Source organism: Grampus griseus (genome assembly GCF_964374135.1).
Source record: "Grampus griseus genome assembly, chromosome: 10".
NCBI classification, from domain to species: Eukaryota; Metazoa; Chordata; class Mammalia; order Artiodactyla; family Delphinidae; genus Grampus; species Grampus griseus.
Genome location: NC_139004.1, coordinates 79,047,219 through 79,065,472, shown reverse-complemented (window position 1 = coordinate 79,065,472; position 18,254 = coordinate 79,047,219). Strand labels below are relative to the sequence as shown.

At 41.5% G+C, this 18,254-nt stretch overlaps 1 protein-coding gene across 1 annotated transcript in view; it reads left to right on the top strand.

The window, feature by feature from the left end:
* ADAMTS9 (ADAM metallopeptidase with thrombospondin type 1 motif 9) overlaps positions 1-18,254 on the top strand; it is a gene marked incomplete at its 5' end in the record, with an annotated part of 174,170 nt that overhangs the window by 109,637 nt on the left and 46,279 nt on the right. The window contains 2 exons of the mRNA XM_082662846.1: positions 10,083-10,250; positions 17,099-17,272. Of these exons, the coding sequence (XP_082518972.1) occupies positions 10,083-10,250; positions 17,099-17,272 (342 nt within the window). The remainder of the gene's footprint in view (positions 1-10,082; positions 10,251-17,098; positions 17,273-18,254) is intronic.

Below are 18,254 nucleotides of genomic sequence, written 5' to 3'. Positions count from 1 at the left end.
TTGGTTTTTAAAAATATTTAGGCTGTGCCAAGTATTAGTGGCGGCTTCGTCACAGCACGTGAGCTCCTTAGTTGTGGCATGCGAACTCTTAGTTGCGGCATGCGAACTCTTAGTTACGTCATGTATGTGAGATCTAGTTCCCTGACCAGGGATCGAACCCAGGCCCCCTGCATTGGGAGTGCGGAGTCCAACCACTGGATCACCAGGGAAGTCCCAAGAAGTGGTAGGATTCTGACGTCTTTTTAAGATAATGCCAAAGGATTCGCTCCAAGTTTAGATATGGGATACAAGAGAAAGGAGTTGGAATGACTCCAAATTTTGTGCAGTGGACAAGTGGATGGATAGTTTCCATTGATTGAAATGAAGATAATAGGAAGATCAGGACGTCCGTTTTAGACATGTTAGGTTTAAGATGCTTACTCACCATCATCTCATACCTGGTTAAGCATCTTGCATAAGATCACAAAGGAATAGATAGCAGTGGTCACAGCAGGTCTGATTGATTCCAAAACTGAATTCACAACTACCACGTGCTTGTGCCTCAACCCTTGGATTTTCATTAGAATAAATCTCAAGAGTAGTGCAGGAATCATTTAAGTTTCACAGAAAACCATCAACCGTGATGTTAGCCACTTGTATGCCCAGTCTTCCATGTTGTGAGCCACTTACATTTTAGCTGGGTTTTATTTCTTCTCATCCCATCCTTTCATAGCGGTACTTTTGAGCCTTTTCTTTAGCAAAAGGTAAGCAGGAGGAGCAGACAAGGAAAGCCACAAAGGACTTGACTAGCGCATATTGATAGTAACTTGGTCTTATCTGAAGTACCAGTAGAGCATTACAAAGTTGGAGGAGGAACATCTCATTCAATAACGGTTAAGATGACCTTTTTCCCTCTCACCGAGGTATATTTCTCTGGTTACAGACTCAGATAGGTATGCATATTTCCATTCTGGGGTGGCATTAATATCTACCCAAAAGCAAATTCATTGCATGAACTACTTTCCCCCAATAGTTGTAAATTTTTCAGCGTAAGACATTTGACATACTGGCAGACAAAGATGTTCCTTTCACACGAAACTGATGCAGGAATGGCCAGACAGGCAGAGAAAGCAAGACTGGAAGAGGCAATTAAATGAACCCTGCCCTAGTGTCTTTTAAATGACTGAAAGCTCTTTGGGAGGAGGAAGAAACTCAAGGACTGGACATTGGTTGGGTACATGAAAGTCCAGAGACTGCCTGCCTGCATTGCTTTTTTACAGAAACATTCCCAAAGGTGACTTTAGCTTCCCAGGTCTGTCCCTGGCTGTCTGGGACAGTAGCCCAAGTCATGAGTGGGTCTACCCAAGGGCTGTCATCTTCTAGCAGAATGACATCTCCAGGTAGCCTTGAATCCTCCAGCCTGGGCCCTTACAGTCCACCTTCAGAGCGCCAAGAAGCGTGGGGTTCTTGTTCCCACCAGCCATAACTTTTCCATCACTCACTCACTCAGACTCTTCTGCACCCACCTTTGAAACAGCTGAGAATAAAGGATGCTGGAACAAAAACCTCACCCATTACCCTTCCCATCTTCGAGTCTGCCTTCAGAAATACTTCTGTGGCTAGCACAGGGTGTGGGTCCCGGTACCATCTTCACCTCTTTCCTGAAAAATGCCAATATCGTGATTTGGCTGAAGTTGGGTTACACAGAATCATCACGTCTAACCTTGAAAGGGAAAAGAAGGCTTACAAAACGCACTGTGCTTGGGAATGGGGAATCAGAGGGCATGTTAGTGGTAACAGAGCCTGATGACATAATATACCTCAAATCCCTGAGGGCACCATTGGATGTGTCCACTCTAGAAATCACCACGTGTGGCTTCTGCGAATTTTCTTGGTTTTTGTTTCTATCTTGATGGGGAGAAAAACTAATATTTACACTCCTGCAGAATAAGAAGAACCCCAATTTAGGTTTCGCAAGTTCCATAGCTAATTTCATAGGCTACTGTATTTCATGTTAAAATGTATTTCCCACCTCTAATAAGAAGTTGTTATGTTACGAGGGCGCAGGCTGTATGGCTGGAGAGCCCGGTACCTCATAATTCTTGCGGGGTGATGGGAGGTGGCGGTCATGAGCATCTCTCACTGCCTCCCCTTCTGTTCCTGGCCCTGCCATCTCCCTTGCGAGGCATATTCAAGGCCGCCTACTCGGATATAGTATTGACAGGAGCCTTCAAGCATGCTCCAAGAGTTGACGTGTGAACCTTAGTTCCCTTTCTCCCACAGTCTTAGACCTTTGTAGCACTGCAAAGGCTGGGCGTACTGGGGGGTAATGGGGCTGGAAGGATGGCCCGATGCCCCATCCAGCTGTGATGACTGTGATTCCTACATCCGCTTTCTTCCTTGGTGTTCCCTGCCAATCTCATGCTTTCTCAGCTCCTTTTCATGGTAATAAGTGCCGTGGTGGTCCTGGACATGAACGGCCATCAGGCAGGCCTGTCAACACTGGCTTAACGCCCTCAAGTCACAGCCCTTGTTTCCTGGCCAAGCTTTCTCTCCCTCCTCGGTCCTTTTGGATCCCTGATGCCCCTGTTCAGAGCCATTCTTGTATTGTGAGAAGCCCTATAAAAATTTCCCTAAACGTGTTCACATCTCCAATGAGCAGATACACTTTCCGACAAAGGACTCTTAGCGCTGCCACAGCTGAGCTGAACCGAGCAGGGAAGTGAGTGAATGTGTGTTTGGTAATGGTTATCACTGATGCGGACTGTGTGCTTCAGGACATTGAAAGAAACAACATAACAAAAAAACAAACGGGAAACACAAGGAGTTTTTGAGATGATAAGCGTGAGCAGGAAGTGACGGAGTGAAAAAGAGATGTGGCTTTCAGATATGGTGCCTTTCTTTTTCTTGTCTGTCTGTCTTCTCTGGTTAGAAGAGACCATATTAATAAGTAATAGTCTATGAGAGTGAAAAGGGCGCTGCAGAAGAAGAGGAATCATCAACATTTATGTCTGCTCTGGGGATTTCTCTGTGACCTTTAGAAAGAAGAGCTCTTCACCCATTCATAAGAGGGAGATTTTGCCAGACTGAGTTCCTCGTTCACCCAGCAGTGCCTGTATTAGAATGTTAATTTTAGACTCCATGAGTAAACATATTTTTTAAAATACTCACCTTTTAAACTGCATGTTAGGAGATATTTTTAAAGAGTCCACGGAGTAGAAGTAGTAGTAGCAGGAACAGTGAACGTGTATTGATTTTTACAGTCGGGCCAAAGCACCAAGAGCTCTGTATGCATCATCTCATCTAATTGTAAGGCAGCCCTGTTGCGTACGCATAGTGCTATTATCCCCATTTTACAGAGAACAGATCTGAGCTGAGAGTAACTTGCTCCAAATGGCACTGTGGTAAAATGGCAGATGGCACTGCAACGTAGGTCTGTCTGACTCCAAAACCTGTGCCTCGAAGGGCTACATTTTAGAGCAAGGTGAAGGCACACACCCATGTGGTGAGCTGTGGAATCCCATGCACAGCCACCCCGTGGAATTTGTTTTGAACTGGTACCTTAGAAGAAGAGGTGGTGAAACCCATGCTTGTTCATATCGGTGGTGGTAATTCCTCAAAGCCAGAGGCGCAGAATCTACACCTGCCTTGGCTGGCCCCAGCCCATCCTGCTAGCTCTATGTGATCATGACTGAGTTGGAGTGGAAGGAATCAGGATGCCTGGTTAGCTGTGGTTCCCAAGCAACACACAGAGCGCCAGAATCTGGTCACAAATCCCCAGTGCAAAGGGCACCAAATAGTGTTCCTTGCTAGGCACAGGAGCTCCTAGTCATAAGCCTACGTCTATTCCTTCTTTACTGTGTGACAGTGAGCATGACGTGTCTCCTTTTCCGTAGCATTGAATTTGTAAAATAAATACATGGACTGAATAAAAATATATATAAAATATGCTGAGATGACCTATAGCTCAGAGATTTGAGAGCTTAATCCCTGGTGGATCAGCAGGCCAAAATTTACAACCTGTAACCTTCCGTTCGTGACCACGCAAAGGGCCGTTCACCAGTGAATAGAGATGATCGTTCACCATGTGGCATCAGGCTGAATGCCAAGGGTGAATCGACCTTGACAAATGGCCAAGAGAAAACCAGAGTGTGGCTTTGGGCAAAGAGAAATGTGGCTCTTTATTTATATTTATATTATCGTACATGATGGTGTCTTTACTTTTCATAGCGTCTTTCTTCCCAGGGTGTTAAAGAGTTTGTGAAGAAAGTATTAAAGTCAGAAATAGGTTGGATAACCATCCTCTTCCTGGGAGACTGAGGAGTCACAGAGGTCTCTAAAATAGTCTTAAGGGACATTTCTTTAAAGTCCTAGTTTTCTGTTATCACCATGGGTAAGCAGGGGTGAGCAGCCTGTTTTCTTAACCAAGCCCTCTCTTCAGTATAACTTAGGGAAGAAAATGGCGGTTCTGGAAAAACACATGCTATATGTGAAGGCTAACGCTGCTTGCTTCCTGGCTCTGTGACCCTGGGCAAGTGAGGTCACCTCTTTAATCCTCAGTCTCCTTATTTGTAAAGAGGAATCCTGATAGTACCTGAGCCACAAGGTTGCTGTAGGGATTAAATAGGAGAAGCCAGTAGCCTTCAGCTTATGGTCCCACTCATAGTAAGCGCTCATGGTGTGATTTCTAATAGCTCTGCTCCAACTGAAAGAGTGCCTTTGGGGTGGCCTCTTTGAATTTGAATAACTGCCAAATCAGTTCAGCATTAGCACTGGGCGTCAGATTCCAGGTGGTTCTTTCTTGAAACCTTTAGGAAAACATGACATTTGGTTTATAGTACACTTCTATGATGGCTATAGCTTTCATGTATTCATTCATTCCCATAAATATTTGCTCAGTGCCTACAGTGTGGAAAGCAGTAATAAACATATGTGGATTGCAGCTACTGTCTTTTTTCTATGTGACGAGCCCACATGGTTTTCCAGGTCTTGCACTGAGCAGATTTGAAACTTTGATCCCTAAGTCTATATCTCTGCACTCAACATTCTTCCCCCCGCCCCCGGTGGAACAGTGGATACAGGCTGGAATCCCTCTGCCTTTTCTGATTGTGTGATGTTCATGCGATACTCACTTCACTTGTCATTATAACTGGCGAAGGCAGTTCTGAACCATGGGCATGAGCATTGCCTCCTTTTTGATATCATACTTTCCAGATGAGGTCTGCCTTTATGTTTCTTAAACAAAGTCAAAATGAGAGTAGAATCAAGAACTTGTTGAAAAGAAAAAAAAAAGAAAGAAGAGCTTGTTGTTATGAAAAGACACACTTCATTTTTTTGATGAAGTGATTTAGATTTTTTTTCATATTTTATAGAATCACAAGGGAAAGGCCTTGAATAATAATTAGTACAGTCTCCTGTCTCACAACTGAACTCTGCTCACCAGTCTCAGAGTGATGGTTAAACCTGATTGTCAAAAATCTTTAGATTTTCAGAGTCTTGGCTTATCTTGGTAATGGATTCTAGTATATGACCTTTCTCTTGGCTTCTCAATTCTTACTCCTAACCTGCTGTCAACCAGTCCTCTGGTTGGAAATATGGACTAGTTGATCAACATCCTCCATAAGACATTTCATATAAACAGAATCTTATGTATAAAGATCACTTGGAAATAGGAATCACGCAGACACACTCAACTGTGCCCACTCTGCTGGGACTGTCCTCCTAGACCATCTATTAACCCTTATGTATAAGCATCTGCTACGACTCAGGCAGTCCTGGCCCACATCCCATCCACTCCGGTGCTTCCTCTGAGCCCCAGCATCATCTAGCCCCATCGAGAAGCTTCCTTCTAGCCAGATTCTGTGTGCATCCCTGACCTAAGCCCTCCCCTTCCTATTCCTTCTTGGTTCCTCATGGCGTCCTTACCAATTCCGTGTGGTCCTCCCATCTGTATTTGGATGTCCAGGTTCTCAGCAGCCTCGGCAATGCTGGAGATCTCATTCTTTCTAGGTCTTCACCCCTTCTCATCCAAGCAGACACACTGGGGTTGTTTGCTGGCTTCTTGGCGACAGAGACCCAGCCCCTCAGTATAAGTGAAAGAACCGATGCAGGACAACCCTAATGCCAGGGACAGCACACCAGGAACAGTGAGATACAAATCCACACCACATCCAGAGCTACCTCTAGAGAGGGAGCCAGTTCTGTTTCCACCAGATGTGTTGAAATGCAAGGATTTTAAACTCTTAGACCTTCGTCTAAAAAGTAAAGACAGCATCTGAACAAAGCTCCACATTAAACATTGCCTTTGAATGACCTCGCAGAAACAAAAGCCCAGGCATTTGAGATACTGACCTTGGTGTTTCTATGTAACAAGCAGAGATTACTTTGTTTGAGAGTGTTGCCCAAAGTTGGGGGGAAATCATTCTCTTAAACAAGTTGGATTGTTTCCCCAGAGGAAAAAGTCAGAGTCCTACTGGCAAACTAGGAGATTATTTTGGCTGTAAATATAAGGAATTAAATATTCCGCAGAGCAAGAACCCTCAGATATGTAGCCAATAAATAATATGTACTAGGTGACACTCTAAATTTAACTATTATAATCTGTGATGCACATTGATGCAAAAGTCACTGCCTGGGAAAGGACTGGAAAAAATCAGATGGAAATTTCCCTCAGAATAGAAGAGCTGACACCTGTGTTGGATTATCAAGATGATAACTTCTTTATGAGATCATAATAGACCCACTAATAAACCTGTTAGATAGGAAAATTTCCACAAGCAGCTGCTTTTCTTCATTGGTAAGTTAGAAAGCATGAAATGAAAAGTGTTTGCTATCAGAGTAGATATCTTGTGAATTTCCTTATCGCTTTTCGATCTTAATTTGAGGCAAATACTATGTGTAGTATTGCATCCTGTTTTCCAAGTCAGTTCTATTGAAGTTCCCAAATGAGAAAACCACACGTAGGAATGGGTGGGATGCGCTAATCCAGAGAGTGAAAAGATCTTTAAGGCTTCATATTTTGTATCAACTTCATCTGTCTTCATTTCATGGGCAATAGATGTTGGTGGCACCAGTGGTACCCCTCGGATGAATTATTATCAGTGATGTTGTTGATAACTTAATCATTTTCATTGTGCTGTTATGTTCCCAACAGACATCTAGCCACTTGGATTGGAGTCATGTGGGAAGAGATATATACATACAAAGCATTTTGGTTATGCCATTTTGAAAACACCATTTGTCTCCAGTAATAGTATCTGTCTCTATGGTTATTGGAATGATTAAATGAGATAATGTATATAAAGTCTTAGAGCAGTGACTGGCACCCAATAAGTGGGAGAAAGCTGTGCCTTTTCTAATTCTGCCTCTGTAGATTGCTCCCTACTTTTCGGTTATCTCTTCCAGCGACCACTAAATGGGATTTGTTTCATTTGTGTATTCAACATTTACTGAGCACCTACTAAGTTCCAAGAATTATGCAAAGTGCTGGAGTATAGTGATGAACAAAACTTCCGTAATCCCTGCCCTCATGGAACTGACAGATCAATGGGTAGATTACTAAATCAGCATTTCCACCAATTCTCTTTCTCCCCTCCGTACTAAGGGACAGCTTGTCTGGACTGTTTGTATATTGAAATGATGATCCTTCAAGGTAGACTTGCTTTAAGTTGACCCATGTTCATCTGATTAATAAGACAACTATGTCTATTTCTTCACCATAATCAAGCACATTACCACCCATGAATCCATATCCTTTAAGTTCAGCTCATTTCCTACGAAGTAATATATTCTTGACTCCCAATGCAGTTTTTCCCATCTCTATTCATGTCATCACTGTCTATCCAGTTGCCCATACCAGAAACCCAGGAGACCTTCCCTCCTGGGAGGGGAGATCTGCCCTCTCCCCTACACCCCACAGCTGATCCATCAGGAATTATCATTTCTACTTCAAAAAATGCGTCTTCAATTCACCAACTTCCTTCACCCCTCCACTCTGCACCCTAATCTATGCCACCATCACCTCTTGCTTGGACAAATGCATTAGCTTCCTGAGCAGTTTTCTTGTTTCCACTTATGCTGTATTTCCACTCATTGCCTAGCCGGTAGTCAAAGTAGAATTTTTGAAAGAAAAATCAGACTGTGTCTTATCCCAACTTAAATCTCCTCAGTGATTTTCCCTCTCGTGGAGAATGAAATATATTATTATGACCTATGAGCTCTGCATGGTCTGGCCCCAGGGAATGCCTCAGGGAGCCCTCTTGCAACCACTCCAGCTTGTTTTCTTCAGAGTACTCATCTCAGTTAGCATGTATATATTTATTTTTGTCATCACTTGATTAATGCTGGCCTCCCTCACTGGTCCGTAAACTCCATGAGGGCTGGAATTATATCAGTTTTACTTATCACTGTATTCCCAGCACTTTGCGTAACGTATGAAACTTAGTAGGTGCTCAATAAATGTTTGCTGAATAAACAAGTGATCTCACCTCAGATTCTAACTGTGCCTTTATTTTTTGGTGGAAGTAACATTTTTAAATATTAAAATAGTCACTGGTAACAGGGATTATCTGTGTGTAAGTCATTAGACAATTGGTTTATAGGTATACTTCTTGGAGGTTCATTCTAAAAGCCTTCTCGAATTATAGCCCAAAGCCTTTATATACATCAAAACACTGTACGTTGAAGGATGGATATTTTTGTTTTGGTGTAGATATCTAAATTCAGCTCTTTCCTTCCACACTGTATACTCTATTAAGAGTGCCAGAATGACTACTCCAAATCATAATACTCACAAGATGAGAGCTCAAAACGTTTCCATCTCCTAAAGTTAAAAGTTATAGCCAAACATATTAATATACATATTTTAAATTTCTCTAGCAGCTGCTATTGGAATTTTTATAATGCTTTATGTTTACTAGAAAAACGCGTCTGACACATTTACGAATGGGAGCACTTTGAGCTTGCTTGGTAATAGTGTTTGGATTTATGTTAGGCTACATGTTTTACATGGTGCTATTTACCTATTAGGCATAAAAGGGTACTCTGGCCATTTAAGTTAACAAAATCACAGAGTTAGCAGGGGAATTAGAAACATTGGGTAGAAGGAAATGGCACTTGAAATCTATTTTTGTTGTGTTTTCACATTTTGCTCTTCATTGTTAAGCCCATTTCCCTCTGACATGTAAGGACATTATATTGGGAAATAATGTGTCTTGAAAACGGGAGCCAGCAAGCTTATGATCCGAGTGGTAATGACTTCTGTAATCGCTAATGAGGCAATGGACGTTGAATATCTCAGCAGACTCATGGGGGCCAGCCTCTTGCCTATTCCACAAGAAGCTGTCATATCAAATTTTTGTCCTGACGCCATGAGCCCTTTGATTCCTAAACCTTTCTGAGAAACCTACTCTGAAATCAAAGTCAAGTTTCTTAGATGTGGTCAGACAAGGTCACATTAAAACAGTTCAGTGAACCTGCAGATCAAAGTTGAAAGGTAATGCCTCCCTCCCAAACTTGGCACTGACCCACCTGCTAGCTTACCTTTCAGTTTCTAACATGCCTTTTTCACCTCCTTTCCAATGGACTGGGAAAATGAGAGCTTCTCCTCTGAAAAATGGTAGAAGAGTTTCCTTAAATCAGTTCACTAGGAAATGGGACACAGCTGAATTTGGAAACACACCTTTATCCAAAAGAGTGAATTGTGAGGTAGCTTGTTGAAGAAATGTCTTGATCAGCGATTGCATGAAGTGAGATGTCTGAAAGGAATCCTAACTAATTCATAGTAGGACTTCTGTAAATCAGAATTTCATGGTAATTTCAGGTTCGTGGGCTTCATTTTTGGCCTAAATTACCAGGATTTACCCTCGTTCTTGAGTGACCCAAGATACTAAACAGGATTCCTGCTGTCATGCTGTCCACATGGTTTTCTCCATTGCTGCCTTCCTTCCGTGTTGAGCCTTGAGGTGTTATCCAAAATGGCACTGCAAAAGGGGGGAGTGGTGACTCTCGTTAGGCATGATCGTAACATCTCACGACACAGGTTTTTATCAAATTCCTTGTGATTTAAAAAAAAAAAACAACCTTGCCATTGCTTTATATTTCAGTGTTCTGTCTCTTGTGGTCGAGGGCATAAACAACGAAATGTTTACTGCATGGCAAAAGATGGAAGTCATTTAGAAAGTGATTACTGTAAACACCTTGCTAAGCCAAATGGGCACAGAAAGTGCCGAGGAGGAAGATGCCCCAAGTGGAAGGCTGGCGCGTGGAGTCAGGTGAGCAACGCTTCTCCTCTCGTGACTGCTTCCTTACCTTCGGCCACACGGCTGACACCCGTGTGCTGGCTTGTTTCCCTGCGCGGTTTTGGTTTTTCAGAGGGGAGCTTGGGGACAGGGAGGGAAACAGTTTTATGTCGCCATCTGTGGGACCTTGGGCAAGTGGCTTCAGCCCTTGGCACTTTGGATACCATCTACAGTAGGACAGTTGTGAGGGTTGTGAGGATTAAGCGGTGGTAGATGTAGATGTCAGCCGTCTAGGACAGAGTAGCCCCTCAATCCTTCGCTGATGGCATTTTTGTTACTGTTTACCACTTAAAAAAACCACTAATTCAGATTCTAGTAAGGTTGACTCTGTTACCTGGCAGAAATTGAGTCTGAATTTACCTTTGAGGTTCTTAAAGAAAAGGCTGTCAATATAAAGTATTCGAGAATACTTCTCTGCCTGTTAGCTTGTATACAATAGAGGTGGGGGACAGATGGGGAAGTTCTCTGTCATTTCCTAGCTCTGCAACCTTGGGTGATTTGTTTGACCTTGCCGAGCTGACTTCATATAGCTCTTATGAGGATTTAAAGCAGTAATGAATGCCATGTACCTAGCTCTGGGGTCTTAAATCTAATAAGATCTCAGAAGTAATATTTTTTTTACTTGGATGAGTGTGATGTGTGTATATCCAATGGGGAAGGAGAGTAAGTACCCAAGAAACTGACTACAGTTAGACTCTACTAATTCTAAACCTTTGGTAACCTAGTCAGGAACTGGGTGGGAGAGTTTCCCTATTGAATTCAGGAGGGAATTTGAGAAGCTTCTGTTTACCTATAAACAATTGAGGGGTGAACAAAAGTCACTCATATCTGGCCCTTAAAGTAGATCTTGTCACTCCACACTTGTCCATTTCCTCAGCTTGGTTGAGGTGCTTACTTAAAAGTAATAAGACCCAATTTCTTTTCACATATTCTGTATTCAGTGTGGCCTTTCTCTCCATTAATTTGATTCAGGAAGGTTTTACTGAATTTGTAGCTCTCCTATGCAGTGGAGATGTATGAAGGTACTCCGGAGAATCAATAGAAAACTAGGTTCGAGGTTAGCAGCCTCTAGAATTGATGCTTTCAGGGCCTGGTTCTTGATTCCTGATACCCCAAAGAAGCTTTGCACAGGTGTGTTAGCATAAGGAGGAATTGAGAATCCTCCATTTGAACATGACTAATAGAAAATTCTTCTAGAAACGTGAATTTTTCTTAAATGCCCTGAGCTGCCATCATCGTCTCCCATACCTCACAGTCTTATTCTCTTCACAGAGAAATAAAACATGGCCTGCATCACTCCCCAGCAGGGGAGCCTCATCCCTCAATGCTTTTATCATGATGATCATGTTTTGTTTTTATTTTTGTTTTAACCATCAAAGCATCTGTGCCCAGCCAGAGCTAACTCCTCCTCTGGCTTCCTTAAGGGACCAGATTTCTAGGCAGTATTTCATACTGGTCATCCTTAATGGTTCGTCTTAAGTGACTAGTGTCATCTGTAACTTCCAGCCCTTTTTATTTTGGGAGCTATTCAATGCATGTAAAAGCCTACAGCTAACATTATTTAAGATACCACACTAATTAGCTTGTCCTCTTGCACACTTTCATGCTCTGTTACTTTTCTTTATGTCCCTTGGACATACCTACTATTTGCATCTTGTCCTGAATATTAAGTTGAGAGTATGTAAATGATATTCATTAGAAAGGCCAATTCATTCAATAAAAGGATGATTAAAAGAATCTTTCACTCTTTATTGGTAAACACAGAGTGAGTTTTACTCTAGTATCCTGTGATCTTGATGCGAAGTCTAAAATTGTTCACAAAGCTGCGATGATTAGGTTTGAACCCTTGGGGTTTTTTCAAACATAAGGTAATAGGATTATCGGAATCCCTCCCCAGAAAAGACCCGCACCTGTTCAAAAGGATTACTTAGAAAAGTCTAGTTACCTTTGTGGAAAATGCAAGTAAACACAGTTATGTAATGATCTGTGGCCAACTTTCTAATGCTCTGATTCGATTTATAGAAATGAATTATAAAAGCAGGCAAGACAAGATGCTGCATGGGTAAAATCCAATTTGTGCAATTTAGAAGCATACCTGAGAATAATCAGACCCAGAGTTTGATGGAGAAAGACAGTCTGCATGATTAAAGGTTATTGGTTTACTAATGATCCCATAGTAAACAGAAATATCCCTAAGGCAGTAACATAAAGCAAGAATAACGATTATTCATTTGCAACAATATTTAGCAAGTTTTATGTCTGGTGGTTCTGTTTTCTGCTGGTAGCTATATTCTAGTCATCTCATCTTCAAGGTAGGGAGAATAATTATTGCAATTTCTCATCATGTCAAAATGTGTGACGATAACAAGGCATATAGAATATTGGGATAGGAAACTAGTATAGCCTTGCTAATCTTCTTTGTCTCTCCCTCAGAATTGGTGTTTTGAGGTTTAAAGCGGAATGTTTCACTTTTACATCTTTTGAAAATCTGGAATGTGTCAAGGACATTTTTCCAAAAAAAAGAATAGCTTTTATTGGAAAACATCCTCAATAAAGTTTGAAAGCATTTTTTTTCAAAAGGTCATGTTCAGTTTGTTTACATGATTTTGATCAAGAGCTGAGGGATGAAATTTTCAGACGCAATCAGCATCCATTTCTTGATTCAGCTTGATAAATGTGAAGGCTTTGTAGTCACATGATTCAAAAGCATTGGGGTTTCCGTGGTGGCGCAGTGGTTGAGAGTCCGCCTGCCGATGCAGGGGATACGGGTTCGTGCCCCAGTCCGCGAAGATCCCACGTGCCGCGGAGCGGCTGGGCCCGTGAGCCATGGCCGCTGAGCCTGCGCATCCAGAGCCTGTGCTCCGCAACGGGAGAGGCCGCAACAGTGAGAGGCCCGCGTACCGCAAAAAAAAAAAAAAAAAAATAGAATTCCAGAATAAAAAATTTTTAATGTGTCCTGTTCCTATAGAAAGGCTTTTCAAACAAATGAAGATTAGGACTAAACAATAAATCATCAGAGTAGAATGAAAGTAACACTTTATCATCATTTATCAATCATGAATTCATTCAATCCTGAGATGCCTGTTTCTTTCATATTTTGAGATTTCTGTGGTCAGGATGGGCCTAACAACCAATGGAAGGCCGTGATTTAATTAGTTGCCCTTGTTTTCTTTCTGAGTGATACAAAATGTAATACTGTGTCTCGGTATCAGTGGTGTCTTAAATTCAGAGAAATACTTAATTTTTAAAAGCTCTTCAGTGCTCATGCCAAAATGGTAACTGGCAGATTGCATTATGAACCTACCAGCCATTTTTGGTTGGGATTTTTCTTGTAATTACAATGAGAGCAGCTTGGTTGTGGTGTCTGATTCTGAAGTATTCTGCAAGTGTCTAATGGAGAAACATGTTAAATGTGTAGCGTGTGTCCTTTGAGAAGTCAGGGAAACCATATGCACATGGTCAGTGATGAGAACTAGAGTTGCCTTAGTGATTTGTGCTTTCTTGTTACTTTGTATTTGAACTGCAAGCATTGATGTTGAATTGTTTGAATACAGGCTTTTCACCCACACTCTTGCTGATGTACAAGAGCCTGCATAATATTAGCACCATATTTTAAAACTGGAAGCCAAATTGTAATCCACGGTAGCTTTGGTTTATTGCCTAGGATAGAATTTACTTGGACTATTTTCTGTTTTAGTTTTTGCTTGAGTTAGGTGATTATCTCTGTTCTTTGCTTTATTTATTTGTGGAGTATCTACTTAAAAGGTTTACTCGGAAGTATGAAAGATATTTTATGCAAGATGCTTAGCATAGAACTAAGGTCTCAACTGGCAGCGATTTTGTATCTCTTGGGACGTTTGGCAGTGTCTAGAGACAGTTTTGGTTATCTCACTTTGGCAGAGGAGGGGAAATGCAGCTGCCATGTACTAGGGTAGAGTCCAGGGATGCTCCTAAACTTTCTACAATGCACAGGACACCCCCCAACAAAAATGAATTATTAGGTTGAGAAACCCTAGAATAGAGCCTCGGCTAGTAAATGCTTACTAAGTTTGCTATTGTTGTTACCAGTTATTATTTATTAAAGTTGGTTCATATACTTATTTTTCAAACTAATCCCTCCTTTTAAATAATGTCACTGCCATGGTTGCAATAGTTGTACTGGAAAAAAGTATGTAAAATTCTTTCCAGGTTTTCAAGTGTATACTACAATTCCCTAAACATCAGAAGTTCCATAGAGATTTTTTTTATCTATGGAAATAAGCATCATTTCCCCTTTAAATCGGTGAGTTCTGCATACTAGCATTGCACAGTAGGGAGTACAGAGAGGTGAAACACAGCTCCCAGCTCAGTAGTTTGGAACTAAAAACATCTACTGGCAAACCGGCACAAATAGACTGCCATGCAGAAATGATAGATGGGACAGAGGAGGGGGGTTATGTTAATAGACACCGCTCAACCTCTTCCTTCTGCAGAATAACTTAAAGGTGGACTAAATAAAACAAGAAGAATTAAGCACGCACACGTGCACACACCACCACCATCAGCACCTCCAGGGTCATGCAGAGGTCTTTTTGATGCTGTTTTATTCATGGGGCTTCCGCACAAATCTCTCAGAATTCACCAAGCAAGCCTGGCTGTCTCTGTATGCAAAATGTTGCCTCCCCTGAGACAGCACAGGAAGAAAAGTTAAACACGGAGAAGTAACTCTGATGCAGTATACTTCATTTTGAACAAAGATTACCATGGATGCTGTATTCACAGAGGCAGGGCTTACACCTTACTGTGCATATAAGTCCTGTCGAAACTTTTGAATGTGTTAATTCAGGGCTAGCTTTGACACTATGAAAATCGGAAGCCACAGTGACATACTGTGTCACTGAAACTTCCTTTATCTTTTGAAAAAATATCGAACATTGTAGAAATAATTTTTAAAATACAGGTTGCTTATGGCTTTTAATACCTTGCCTTTGCTGAACTGTAAGTAATAATTTACTCAGTAACAAACAATAGCATCAAAAAGAAGTTTCATTTACTTAGAGCCTGAATAGTATACACCCTGAAAGCCTTTTAACATTTTTTTCCTTTTTCTTTACCTTATTAAAGCCTTATGAGATTTTGAATATGTATTAGCTCTATGCCAAACTCAAATTTGTTTACTTAATTGTTCTTATTTTTTCCTTGTGTTTCCATTTGGATACATTGTTCCGGAAGGGTACTGTTTTATTTTTTTAAGACCACAAATTCAAATAGCCAAAGGGTATTTTGGTTGTTGTTTATTGTCAGTGGTTGCTGATGATTTCTGTCATTCATGTGCTAACTCTCCTATGTTGCAGTTCATCCATTTCCTGTGTAATCAATGGGAAATATACACGTAGCTCCCATAAGTATTAAATGGCCATCCTCTGTACACAAGGCAATCAGGCACCCTCTCATTCCACCAAGAACATAATGACGTTAAAAGTCTGGTTCCTTGTGGGTCACAAACTCATTCAATCCAATTAATACAATTAAACCCAAACAATAGTAGCTATGTTGCTCCAAAATATTTCCTTCTCTTCAGCTAGCTTTGATGTGAACATTTAAGCTCCTGCCTGGCATAGACTCATCTGAAATGATATTATTTCCCAAGATGCCTTCTAAACACTACCACCTATTTTCTTAGAATCTGAAACGGAAATAATATTATTATGCAGCAGAATTCATTAGCGTGTGCTTCTTGTTAGTAAATTCCCATTAGCCTCAGAGAACGATGACTCCTGCTGCAGGTTAATTGGACAAGAATTTTTGTCTAATTTAAAAGCGTGATTCTATTCTTTACCAAGACATCCTCTTAGGAATATGGCTTTAGTGTATGTTAAGCTTGTTTTCTCAATTAGACAAATGAATGGCAGCTGAGCTATCACAAAAACTTAGAAACAGTTTTTAATAGCTAAGTGAAGTAATAGGCTGTTCTTTCCAGTCAGATGTTGCCTTTAGTTTCTGAATGTCAAAAGCTTAACAAAGACAGTAATTCTTGGCCTGACCATAAGTGCGATTATGAAACCCAGCAATGAGGAAACCATTAAAAAAATTAATTTAGAGGAAAGTTAATTACAGATTAATAGGGTGTTGTGCAGCTTGGTCAACAAAATGTTTCAGCCTGATTAACAGTATTTTTCACGGACTGAAAACACAACACCCGAGGAAATTTTTTTTTTTTTTTGTCAGCTTTTATTTTTTGTATATTCATCCGAGGTTGTAAATAGATACAAATACTTTAACGAATTCCATAGTTAAAAAAAAAAAAAGATTTCCCTATCTCCAGGAATAGGAGCAAGAAGAAGAAGAGAGGGAAGAAACTAATTCTTTTTTTTAAGGCCCTAAAAGCTTCAGTGATTTACTCTCCTTGAGTTATATTTTCCATCTGCCAAGAAATTCTCTTCTACAGAACTGTATCTCCAATTTTCAAGACCCTTCAACCTTCCAGGATAGAAATCATTTGGGATTTTCATTTCACATGGCAGCACTACTTCTAGGTTGTACTGAATGTCTCAGAATGATCTCCCCTAGCCTATTCCACTGTCCAAGAGTTTTGTTAACCTGAAAGATTTCCCCCTAACTTGAGTCTCTTCCTCACTCAACCGCCTCTGATAGGCAGTGAGTTTGCAGATTTAAGACATTCTCTTGGGTCCCTTTCACTGGAAATTAGAAAGCCTTGTGATAGCTGTGAGGGTCATTGGATTAGGAATGCGGTCCCCAGATCTGTGACCCTCTCCACCCCGATGATCACTCCCTCCCCCAAATGACCCGAAGCTCCCACTTACGCACTCTTGTCCTTTTAGTGCTCAGTGTCCTGTGGCCAAGGCGTGCGGCGGAGAAATGTGGGCTGTCAGCTGGGAACACACAAAATAGCCGGAGAGACCGAGTGCAACCCATACACTAGACCGGAGTCAGAGCGCGCCTGCCAAGCCCCGCTGTGTCCACTCTACGCTTGGAGGGCAGATGAATGGCAAGAAGTAAGTAGAGCCAGGAAGTGGGCACCTGCCAGTGTTTCGCTCAACCCCTTTGCTATCATCACATCCGTTCCCCCATGAAGCCCTCCAGCATGGTGACAAGGCTGGCTCTTTCCCAAAAGGTTTGCTGTCAGACGGCCAACAGTTCACTCCAGCAATGGTGGGAGAGCTCCTCCTTTTTCTGCCGTTCCGACGTCTGTGTTCTTGAGTGTTCCAAATCTGGCTACCTGCAGAAAAAGTTGAACAGGCCTTGAGCCAAATGCATAAAGATAACTTTCCCAGAAGGAGGGGGAGATGGAAGAAATATTTTAAATATGTATATTCAGACGTGGTCATTCTGGATGAGTTCAGACAGCCACTAGGGGCAGACTCTAGGTAGGACCTACTCTGGGTTTTTTCCTCCTTCCACAGCTTTGGCCATCAGCTAGAAGACAGGCACTCATTTGAAACCCTGATTAATGAGCGAAGGATTTCCAGCATTTGAAAACCTGAGGGCATCTGAAGAACTGCTCCATTGATGCAGAAATAGACTTGTTTTTCTCCTGCCCCAGGTTAATGTATAGTTAAAGAAAACACTAAGTGTCCCTGGGGAATGGCCTGGCCAGCAAGGATAGGACATTAGTAGGAGGGAACCTCTGTTTCCAGTACAGAAGATTGATTTGTAGAAAAGGGGGGAAAGGATATTAAAAAGCAAAACCGTATCTACTGACATTGGAATGAAACAAAGTACAAGTTGTAAAAGATTCAGAGACAGGCATAGTAAGACAGGAGTTTCCCACTGGGAATGGTTTTCAGGACAGGCGTGACAGTGCCCGGCACTGGGCTAAGTGCTTTACATTCATCACCTCACTTAATCTTTTTAACCACTAAGTGGTTTAAAAAGACGAAGTGGGTATTATTATTATCCCATTTTGCAATCAAGGAAACTGAGGTTTGGAGGGCCAATGTCATTTGTCCAAATGTTACACACCTAGCAGGTGGAAGA